Here is a 12,049-nt window from a genome sequence, read left to right as displayed (position 1 = left end):
GTGAGAATGAAATTAAGACTGAAGAAACCAACTTCAGATTTTATTTAAATAAGATGTGATTACAAATCTGTTTTAACGTTATGAAACTCTGTAGAATCCAGAAGCCTGATGGGTTGTATGACATTGTTACTGTGGTTAAAATGTGGTCAGTGCTATAAGTGTGTGTGTTTGTTTTTAGAAAAATACCAAGCTGCTCTAGCTTTTGAAAAAGAACACACACATACACACTCCCAATCCTAAGCTGCAATTGGTTAAAATAAAACCAAATACCTAGAAATCTGTTCCTATATGTAGCTGGCAATTAACATCATCTCCTTCACTGCAAACAGTAATAACTTGTATTTAATACATTGAAAGGTCTTGAGTTTTGCATGCATAGTCAGATCGGTGCAATTTGTCTGCCTCTGTCTGCATTTATTGGAACCACAGATGATGTAAATCCCATTGTGTTGCCCCACAGGTCGACAGACGTTTTTTCCTTCACCTATTTTCTGTGCTTTTCATCTGGTAAAAAGTAATTTCCAGACCAAAGTATTATGAGGACTGAGAGGTCAGGTGTTATAAAACAGCAATAGAATTAAAGTGTGTTGACTTTGAATGTACTAGAAGCTGCAATGAACGCTAACCTTATTCTGTCATTATCCTGTTTTTACTCGCTTATGGATGTGATTGTCTCTCTCAGGTGCTGTTGCACTTCCTGTTCCTCCAAAGTCATGTTTTTAAGTTGCTTCTGCACTTACGACTCACTCTTTCGTTATGGATCTGTCCTAGATTCTGTTCTCTGACCCTCTAACCGGATATTTTAACTATGCTGAAAAATGGGGGAGGAGAAAGTAGGCAAACACGTTGGATTGTCAGGTTCTGCAGCATTACTGACATGTCCCATGAGTGCTCTGTGCTTTATTAGCAAATGACCCAACTCTCAAATGAATAAATCGACATGTTAACGGAGCTACAAGGTGTTGCTCTTGTTCAGTGTCTGAGTCGTGTTTACACTTATGTATAAGGAGGATCACATATCTAGTATAATCTTCCCTCTTTTGAATTGACAAACGGTGTTGTATTTAAGAAAATAAAAGTATTCCTCTTGCCTACGTTGTTTTCCTACCTGGCAGGTGTGTAACTAGGTGTAGTTGTGTGCTGCTGTGGTTGCGTTCATATGTATATAGTTGAAGATGGTTAGAGGTGCATTCATGGCTCAGGATTCAACTGTGCTTTGAAAATAGGACTTTACCATTAAAAATATGGGTGGATGAGTGTTTTGTTGGTGTGTTTTGTTTTGTATGTTCAATAAAAACATAACACGCTGCAATGGGAGGTCTTAATTCAAACAGTGCATACTAAAGTCAGGGAATGTGTTACTCTGGTTTTGGTCTTGGTGCAGCTAATTGCATCCAATCACTTGAGATTCCCTAAACCACAAGTGAAAATATTCCAGGACTTAAATTGAAATACTTCATGTTCCAGAGAGATGAGGTGGTTTAGGAGAGGGGTAACGGAGCCCAGGCCTCGCTGCCTTTTGTGTTCAGCTACAAAACACTTGTTGTCTTGTTGCTTTATCTTTTAGTTGTAAGAGATCCCAACTCTTTTTTTTTTTAAATCCCATTCACAGTCTTGAAGCGTGTAAGAGCAAATGATCTTATTGAATACATACTTTAACAATACAATATAAAAATGAATCTCGCTCTGTTTGAGCTAGTAGTCTGTGCCCTTGCCCAGAGGCTGTCAGCCGGGAAGAGAAGTGGCCCGTGTGACTGCGGCAAGTGTGTCACATCCTGCCCTCAACTCTGCCCTCCTTGGAGGCTCTGGCAGGCTCCCTGTGGTTTGCTCACTGGCCAGCTGGGAGTGGCTCCAGAAAACCTCTCTAACCTGTGGATCTGGTTCTCGAACAAACTTTCAGACTTAACAGTATCTTGGCGCTCTTTGCCAAGCCCAATTAGGAGAGGAGCGAGGGTGCTGGGGCAGGCTTTCAAAGTTTGATGGAGAGCTCATCTGTAATTTTTTTGACAAATTCGTGTGTATTCAAAGCATGTTGTATGGGGATCACTGTGGGTTTGTTGTTTTGGTTTTTTGTTTGTTTGTTTTTGTTTGTTTTTTCCTTGTCAACCCAGTAAACTCCTTTGTAAACATGAGGCTACTGAAGAGCTTCCCTCTTCTCTGAAAGTCTTCCCCCCTGTCTCAGTTGCAGGAGTCGTGTTCCTGGCTGTGTTTGGAGGGGAATGGGCAGGTAACTGCTTCAACATTAGATGCATACATTGTGAATGCCAGCGCATCTTTGTTAAGGAAGTATGAACTGCTTCTTCCATGGGGATTTTTAAGGATAAGGTATCAAGTCAGGGCATGTCACTGGAAACTTACATGCCTTGATATGAATTCCCTGTCATCTGTGTCCTCAGCAGTCTGTGTGTTTCTTACTTAAATGCCTTCCTGTAACTTAACTAACTCTGAATTCACTTTATCTCTGCTACTTATTTAGGTGCCCTCTTTGATCTGGAGCCTGACTATAGAAAGATGACATTGGAAATTATTACCTCCACTGTTGTTTCTGTTGCTCTGTGAAAATTTCCACTTATATGTAGTTGTGTAAAATGATTGTTAATGGTTTATAGAGAGCTTTTAAATTATTTGTTCATGAAGTAGTACCATTCTCTACTTTGTCCTGATCAACATTTGTGGAGTTTTCTCCATATGTGAATGTGTCCTTGGTGTATCCTACAGAGACAAAAGAAAACATTTAAGAGTTGTATTTTTCATATCTCCCTAGATTTTTTTTTTACCTTAAGATGCAGCTACTCAGAAAATGACATTTTGAGCATCAAAAAATATATCGAGAAAATATCAAACACGTCTTCTTTCTCATTATTTTTTCTTAATTTTTGGGGCATTAAAGCACAGTTTTTTTTTCCCCACTGTTACAGTATCAGAGCTAATACTGTTTTAATTTGAAAGGCATAAGCAGGGTTCTGGTTGGAAGAACTTTTGAAAGGATTTTCTGTGATGCTAAACAGGGACAACTGAAAGGGTCTAATTGCTTCCTATACAAGTTTTATTGTCTCTTTGGTTAACAGATAGTTTATTTCTATAGTCGTAATAGTAGCTTGCAGTGTTTAATAGTCAAGGTGAAAAATAATCAGTGCAGCTTTCACACATAACCCAGGCTCCTGATGTTGGAAGGACTGGCCAGAGACATGGATCATCTCCTAGATGCGTGTGTTGCATGTCTCATTAGAGAATCTGTAACTAGCCAAAAATGTTGTCACCTTTTAGCTGATGGATGAAGGGTGTTCAGGTTTGCACTGAAATAGCGGAAGCAGCTCCAGTGGGCTGTCCAGGTAGGGAGCATGTTTGCCTTACCGTCTCCTGTATATCCCTCTAACCGCGTGCTAAGCTGGGGGTGCATGTGCTGAAAGTAATGAAGATGAAACTGGATCCATTTTTCTGTCATTGTGGCTGGAAGGTGTTGCTGGAGCCTTGCGCCGTCAGGACACTGCGGGTGCAGGTGGCAGGTGTGGGGCCTGGGCAGGTGACTGGGAAGAGCCCACTCAGCAGCTGTCTGTGAGCTGTTTTTGATCCTGCATCTGCAGGTATCAAATGTCTCGATCAGTCACTGAAGAGGAGGATAGGACATCAGGAAGAGAGGCAGAAAAGGGACGTGAGGCTAGACTTTGGAGAGAAAGAGAGGGAGTCCCAGACAGAGGAAACATGGAGAAGGGAGATAAGAGCCATATGGTAGGTGTGTGAAGGAAGTACATCAAGTTCACGGTTCATTAAGTTTATTTTGCCTGTCCTCCTTCTACCTGTTTGCTTTTCATCTCGCGACAAGAGTGTTAGCACAATCTGTTTGTGAATGACATAACTGCACGGCCGCTCATCCCCTCCGGACGTGTGGCACGAGGTGCGGGCCGCGTCGCCTCTGCGCGAGGGCCGGGCGAGGGGGTGAGTCAGGGGCGGCCCTGGCGCTGCCGCAGCCCCGCTGCCCTTCCCGCCCGGCTCAGCGCCGCGCTGGAATTTTCCAGGTAGGGCACGGGGAGAGGTGAGAGAGAGAGCGCGTGGGACGGAATTTGGACAGGGGAAGGCTTGTCCTGGGGAGAACTGCCACCGTGCCGAGCTTCTGGTGCGTGAGGGAACACTAAACGATACGAAGAAATCGGGGGAAAAATGCAGCAGGCGTGTTTAAAAACGTCTAATGCCACCTTTGCGTTTTATTACCTTTTCATTACCATTTTCCTCTATTAATTTGAAGCATACACTGACTTTTTATTTTTTTTTTCTCTCTCTCTCTCTCTCCAGCGTAGATTTCAACACATTTTTGTGCGGGTGCCAAGAACACTGTGTTCTGTTAAGTCACGGGGTGACGTAGGGTGCTGGCCGGCTTCCAACCTGGGTCAAGTTCATTCAAATAAGTTTCAGTGGCAGCTCTTGCTGCCTCAGCCCTGTCAGTCCTGCCTTCGCATGGTAGGTGGCTCTGTTGCGTTAGTTTTCCAAAGAGCCTGAGATTTCAGGGCTTTGAATTTTACAGGCTTTTGAATTTTCTTTAGTGATTGAGGAAGGATTTTTTTTTTAAAAAAAAGCCCAGTCTCACATGAATCTGTGAGGACAGAGGAGATGGCCGTGGGTTTACAGAGCAGAACAAGGTCCACAAGTTGTAGCGTATGTTGAAGTGTTTTCCTTTCTCTGCCCACTGATTTTTGTTATTTTCCTTTTACTCCTGTGCTTGTAATGCCTTTTAATCATGGTGTGTACTTCGTGCCTTTAAAGAAGGAGCTACTCTTGAGGTTCCAGTGACAAAATCCAGCTTGTGACGAAAATAGACGAAAAGGCACATAGTGCATGAAAGTGGCAATAGCTGTGCTCGCTCAATCTCTTCCCTTTCCTATGGGATTTTGTGTTTTCTCTTAGCTCTGGAGCTTTGGACTGCTCTTAAAAATGCACTAAGTAAAGAAATCTCTTCTTGAGGGTGAGCTTTCTGTGTGTAGGATTGTCCCTTGTCGTGGTGTTGAAAAGACAGACCGGTTTTCTTGGTCTCTTTATTCCAGCTTCCCTTTCAGGGCACTGTGTTGTTGCTACTTTGCATAGTAGCATACTTTTCCTTCCTGTAACCCTACCACAAATCACACTAGATCCCCTCCCCTTCACTTCCAGTAACTGCTCTGTGAGCAATAATTTTGGAACTACTGGCAAAATAAGAGTCTTTGACAAGCTCATAAAACCCTTGCAACAGGATAGCAGTTGTAATGCCAGACACATCACTAAGTGGTCTCTAAGACAACAGTTGATATTTTAGTATTTGATGAGAAACCCATTCTTCCCGTTTGCTTCTGGGATATATTTTTTAAAATTAAGAATGAGATCTCTGGGAAAACTTAATGTTTCTAGGGAGAGGTGAATGGAGAAGTGAATTTATGGGTTGCGATTTAGATCTATTTTAACTGTCTCTTATTTGGACAGATTAGCCATTTTAGTTTTGGGTTTTTTTTCTTCTTTTGAGTTGTGCACTAAGTTTCTTGGTCTTGGCTCACTTGACGTTTGGCTTTTAAGAGAGAGAAACGCAGTGGTGGCAGGTTCCCATGATTCAACACCCACTCCTGAGTTACCTGTCGGTGCTTGCTGGCTTATCTTCTCTGTGTGGGAGAGTGGAGCATGATCAGATTTGTGTTCATCACTAGGTGTCACTCACTTGCAATTACTTAAAGTATGTTTCAGGATAAAATTAAAAGAAACAAAAAAAGCTCTCTTGATTCCTACCTCACCCAAACTGGGTGTGTATGGGGGAAGGAAATGGTGTGAAATCTGGAAAATAATTTTTTCCCATCCTTCTTTCCAATAAAACTATTGTATGTGGTGATTTTTAACTTTACTGCTTTATCGGGGATCTTGATCTGTATTTTTGTTATCCTTGTATAGTTCTATTGATGCAAGATAAAATTTTCTTGTATATTTTCAATGTTGTTTTCTTCCCTCTATTATCAAGCAGGCGAAAACTTAAAGAATAGCAGATAGCATTGTGAAAGATACAGCAGTCTAGCCCAAGGGAGGTGCAATGATGGAACTATGGGATCACTTGACAGAATGCTTGGAAAAAAATGGAGATTACAGGACCCATAAAATTGTTCTTGGGACTTGACCACAGAGCTCTGTTGGGCAAAGGATGATGAATAAAAACTGTGCACGTATGAAGATGATTTATACTTCTGTTATCTAACGAATTACATGGTATGTGGTGCCTCAGCTGGGTCCTTGTCAGCCTTCTCCCTCGTCAGGCAATTAGTATGGGGAATTTATGTTCAGTTGTTGTTGAACTACAGAATACTTCAGAATTTTAACACCAATACTGAAAATATTAGAGGAGGAGAGGAAGAAGGTTAAACATTAAAACTCAATAGGTTTGTTCAGAGCTGTTGAACATACATCAAATGCTCTAAATATTTTATTCCAGAAGGAGAGTTTCCAGAGAGTGTACAAGCGTCCATGTGGATAACTGGAAACTTTATTGGCAAGGATGACAATACTCCTGTATCTCCCGCCCTTTCCTTTCCTTTCCTTTCCTTTCCTTTTTCCCTTGAAATGTGTCTTTTATCCAACCTGGTTCTGTCATTTGGTTTGAGGGCTGGTACTGCTGTGCATCAAGGTGTTGCATAGACCTTGCCTCCCCTCCTTCAGGTTCAGCTGAGCTGAGTCTGTGTTGTGCCTGAGTTTATCTCCTCAGGAAACTGAACCTCCTGGAGGATCTCCAGGCAGTGCTCGCTGGGGAAGGTTCTCTAAATGGCTTCAGTGGTGTTAAATGTGGACTTTGACTGTCAGCAAAAAACTGGTGAAAAACTACAGCTAGTCAGTTGTGTGTTTTACACAGAATCACAGAATATCAGGGATTGGAAGGGTCCTCAAAAGATCATCTAGTCCAATGCCCATCCGGAGCAGGAACACCTAGATGAGGCTACACAGAAAGGTGTCGAGGTGGGTTTTGAATGTCTCCAGAGAAGGAGACTCCACAACCTCCCTGGGCAGCCTGTTCCAGTGTTCTGTCACCCTCACTGAGAAGAAGTTTCTTCTCATATTTAAGTGGAACCTCCTGTGTTCTAGTTTGTACCCATTGCCCTTTGTCCTGTCATTGGTTGTCACCAAGAAGAGCCTGGCTCCATCCTCATGACACTCACCCTTTATATATTTATAAACATGAATGAGGTCACCCCTCAGTCTCCTCCAAGCTAAAGAGCCCCAGCTCCCTCAGCCTTTCCTCATAAGGGAGATGTTCCACTCCATCCTCTCTCCTGTGTAACCAGAAGTGTTAGTTTAAAAGGTCTTGCTTTATACAGAAATTACCTTCCCCCCTCTTTTTTTATATAATACATTATTATTGGTGGCTATTTGAGATCAATGACTTCTCTGTGAAAGGTGACCTAAGCCAAGGAAAGCCCTCCCAGACAAAAATCATTATTGCTATGGATCCAGACTGATGATTTGGTGAGGGTAGCAATAATGTTGCAGGGGTTGAAAATACAGTGAGAAGAGAAGGAAAAGATTTCTGGTTTGTTTATGCCAAATGAGATTCTTAGTGCCATCCTACCCCTCTGCGCAACGTATGTGTGGATATCCATAGAAGTTCTGCGCTAACCATATAAACAAGCAAATCTCTTAAGCTCTGTGTCAGACCCTATGTTTGTAGTGTCTTTGCTGGTATTTAGGCCTTAAAACCAGCATGAATTTCTTATTCTAGTTGAGAAGAAAACACACAGCCTCCACTGATACCTCTACAGATATGACAGAACTCTTAATCATAAGATTTAGTTTCCCTTTGCGAAGATTATAGGTTAAAAGATTCATCTCCTTGTTCTATCTTGGATTAGTAAGTGTTTGTGGCTGTGTGTCACTGTAGTTATCTAGTCCGCATGTTGTATTTGAATTTAACAGAGAGTGTGTTTGGATGAATAAAGTAGCATAATTTCCTTCCCTTCCCCTGAAGGAGAGGTGGGTTTCTTTTAAAGTATGGCAGCTATTATGACTAACTGTTTAATTACACCTTTAATCAGAGTAAAATATTTTAGATACACAGTAGCCCCATTTGGCCCCTCACTGTTGAACTGAAAAGCCTCTAAAGATGCATAGTATGGCCTGTAGTCATCATCGTCACCTTTAATCACTCAGTGTATTTAAAGCCACTGTGCAGGAGTGTGTATGGCTGTGTGATTTACTTTTGGGGGTAGTGGTGAGGGCAGGGAAGAGAGGGAGATATTATTGTAAATTCCTTTCTCTGCCTCTAAATCTGCAAGAACGCAATTGTGTTTCTCTTCTTACTGTCTCTGATCATAATTTTGCCAACACTCAAGAGATTTCTTCTGCTGTTGTCTTGTGTTTGGAGGTGGACATGTCTCCGAAGATGTGGGGAGAAGTTCTTAGGACATTTGGGCTGCTGACATTTTTGAGAGGCTGATGGGTGTGGAAAACAAGTTGTTCAATGCACAGTTCAGAGGCACGGCCTCCAGAAAGCCTCTCTTCCTCTGAACAGTGAGCTAAGTGAGATTGTCCTCACATCTCCCCAAAGACCCAGCTCTGCTACTGTCTGTCTCATTTTAAGCAAGCTAAATGTGGGTCTCTAATTTCTGGCATATTGAAGTTCATCCTCAAAATAACAAAAATGTACTGCTCCAACTAACATATCAGTTTTGTAATTTACACGCTCCACCCTCCATGTTAATCCTGTATTTTTAATAAAGCCTAATAAGTGCTGTTTCTTGCAAGCCTTATTTGTGCTAGCAGCTGTTTTTAAAAGAAATCTTTTGCTGTAGTTGAAATAGTTACTTAAGTATTCTGCTCTGTTTCATGTTTTGCCTGATATGTTTGTTTTATGTTCTTTTTTTTTTTTTTTTTGTGCAAAGAAGATGAATAGAGGAGGAAAGGAAGGGGCAGATGTCACATGGTGAAGAAGGGACAACACCAGAATGGCAGTTCTGTCCAATAGAGCCAGATGCATGAATTTCACAAGGTGGCACATATGGTTCATTTTTGTTTTAATCTCTGAACCTATTGTAGGCTAGTTTGGGGCTACAAGGTTAAATGTTGTTGGGAGAACTAAAAATGGCCAAGAATACTATTCGAGGAGGTTAGAAAGAGCTCAGGGTTGTGCTGTAGCAACTGATGACACATGGAAAGGCCCAGAGTTCACAAGTGAACAGATCTGTAGTTCCAAGACAGATGTGCCTGACAGTTTGCAGGCTTAAATATGTGTGATCTATTTTACTCCATCAGGAGAGAAAAATTTTGAGCATCATGTTTGCAAAATGACTATGCCAAGGCTAGACTTTGTTCCCTATTACTGCCTGTTTTCTCACAACTTCCTGGGTGTACAAACATTGCAGAGGGATGTCGGTACAGCACAAAGATAAGGGCAACAAATTAAAACATAATAGAACGTGAAAGCCTATGTAAAAATGTGCAGACAACTGCATTCAGCACAACTGTTGATGGCTTGGCCTTGAGCTCGGTGGAGCTGCTGCCGCCCGACTGCCAAGATGCATGTGATGTAATCGTGCCAAGCCCACACTATCATGGTATTACAGCAAAAGCTGTGTCTGAACTGGGCACATTCCCAGTTACATTCAGGTACAGTAACAAGGTAATTGGAAGGATTTGCTAATACCATATGTGTATAGTTGCAACTTGAAGTGGGTGTTTTGGGGCATGAAAGGCAAAGTATGTCTCTTTTGCTGGCCAGGTACTACTGAACGTAATCTTTAGTCGATACCTTTTTTTATCTAACTCTTGTATTAAATGACCCTACAAGCGTGCACTGCTTCCCCAGCTGCAGAGGAACATTTGCTGATAAGATGTAAGAATGGCTGTATAGGATAGACTGAAGTTCTGTCTAGTCCATCGCCCCTACTGTCCTTGTGACCAGATGCCCACAATTTGGACGCTGGGTATAAATGTTGGCTAAGGTAAATGGATTAACTGGCTGAAAACCCTAATGCCAGTTGCTTTGCTGCTAGCTGCACATGCATTAAAATAATCCCTGACCTTCAGAGAAGACTAGGTGCTTGAATGCTAGAAAGTTGTGAGTGATAGGGAAAACTTCAACAAAATTTAGCAAATGTTCTGGTTTTAAATACATTTGTTATGTATTCTGTAACTGAAAAGGTGCATAATACGAATGTCTTGGTATTGGACAGGCAGTTTTAAGGTGTCTAAATCTAGTCTGTCTAAATAGGTTTGGACGTAACAACTGCTGGGATATCTGTTCTGTCCTTTCAGAAACATGTGCAACTTGACGAGAGATTGATTTCTTTTTTTTTTTTTTTCAATTGGGGACATATTCTTAAGATATTTACATAGTCTGAAATTGAGCTTGTTTACGTGGTTGCATGCAGTTTCTTCATGCAACCTTCACAAACCCTTCCTGCTTTCTGAAGGTTTTGGAACAGTTAGTTAATTCTAACTCTCCATCTTCCTCTTTGACTGAAATTTGCAATTTCCTTTCGAGAAACAACTTCCTATTGAGTAGTAACTTATCTGACCACTTTGATGTATTTCAATTTATTTTTTTAAGCCCTGAGTGCATTGCAAAATCAGTATTGTCTTCACAGCTTGAATTTCTGCACTTCCCGAATTGGGGAAGTATAGAAATGGACAGGAACTCTTCTAACTAACAAATGAAAATCCGGTTACATTGTGCTTCGTCATGCAGTGTCATTGTAAAATTCCAAACTGCAGTAATTGAAATCTGGTTAGGCAGCTAAAGAGGACTGAGTTCTCACATATTTGCTGTGATCAGCATTAACTTAGGGAGGTTTGCCTTTTGGGAGTTGTGTGGATTTCTAAAAAATGCTGCAGCATATTTGGAGGCTGATACAGAAACGGGCTGATTTTTGCGGTGCAGCCGATCGTCATGCCAGAACTACAGGAATCTAAGTCCTGGCCTGCAAAATAGCCATTAAACTTAGATTGAGACGCCTGTGTTCTGTATACAATGAACAGAAAAGCTTAAGTGCTGAATGCCAGGATTCCTAGCTACTGTCTTTCTAACCAAGGAACGCTTAAGCTCCCTGGTGTTCCTGGATTTTATCTAATGCCTGTTTGATGTGGAGCAGGGACTGGAGCTCTTAAAGACCCTTTGAACCTTGTGGTTTTTTTTCCTGCAGTGGCCCAGCCTTCAAGGGAGAGGTAGAAATGACCTCCTCATTGCTTTGTTTGGTGGGCTGAGTGCTTTCCTGAGAGGGAGGGATTTGAACTCTCTTAAGCTAAAGATCGTTGTGCTAGAATTTGGGTTTCTTTCTGCTTAGGCTGAAACAGCTGGAGCGTTACCGAAGAGTTATGAGCTTACTGTTGTGGATGTGCTTGTCAATGCGAGCAATGCATACAGCATGTTGTGAGTGGAAATCTCTGCAGAGCAGAAACCCGCACCCACTGAATTAAGCCCCTAGACAGGGTTAGGTACAGAAGTACCAACTTTGTACTCACAGGCTTACATGTGACACAAACCACAAGTCTGCAGAGTTGCATTGCATCTGGGTATGTCCAGAAGCAGTGTTTTAAGAAGTTCTTGAAATATTAGGTACTGAAAAAGCTGGGTTCATCAGGAGGCTTTAGGGACCGGAGTGGAAGATTTTGTGCCTGACCTCTTAGACTTTGATGTCTTAATGCAATCAAAGTGCCTCTCAGAGTCTGAGTCTTAGCTTTTATAGCTGAAGATAACTTTATGTATTTATATGTGTAGAAAACTGGTAACAGTTTTTTTTTTCTTTTGTGGTCTCCCTGGAGTTATAAAAGTATCAATAGTCTGTGAGGACAATTAAGTGAGGACTTTCAAAAGTCTTTTAAATGTGAATGCCTGCTTATGTAAATTCACATGTAGGTGCTTTGCAGTTCTGCCTTTCCCACCTGTGGACACTCAGCCTTAGTGGTGCTCAGTGCTGTTATGTGGGAGTTGGTGTCTAGCACCTGTGCAAAATAAGCTTGAGAGCCAAGTTGCCAGACAGAGTTCAGAGTCACTTGTGAAAGTTTTGTCTTGAACAGCATCTCCCCAAACCACATGAACTGATGTTAGATCCAGTCTTAA

General features: G+C 41.7%; 1 protein-coding gene across 5 annotated transcripts in view; it reads left to right on the top strand.

Moving 5' to 3' along the window:
• The window catches only part of SPIDR (scaffold protein involved in DNA repair), a 212,271-nt gene that overhangs the window by 29,283 nt on the left and 170,939 nt on the right, over positions 1-12,049 (top strand). For 3 of the 5 annotated variants that reach the window (XR_014183220.1, XM_082044377.1, XM_082044376.1), the window contains exon 6: positions 4,291-4,455. The exons of 1 other annotated variant lie outside the window; for it this stretch is intronic. Coding sequence is in view for 3 of the 4 variants with exons in the window: in XM_082044377.1 (XP_081900503.1) it covers positions 4,291-4,455 (165 nt within the window). In the remaining variant the exon portion in view is untranslated. Of the gene's footprint in view, positions 1-3,666; positions 3,730-4,290; positions 4,456-12,049 lie in introns of those variants that run through there. One more of the 5 variants, XM_082044379.1, reaches the window with a different exon arrangement.

The sequence above is a fragment of the Streptopelia decaocto genome (assembly GCF_964273445.1).
Source record: "Streptopelia decaocto genome assembly, chromosome: 2".
NCBI lineage: Eukaryota > Metazoa > Chordata > Aves > Columbiformes > Columbidae > Streptopelia > Streptopelia decaocto.
The sequence above is the reverse complement of the archived record's forward strand: the minus strand, read 5'-3'. Positions and strand labels throughout refer to the sequence as shown.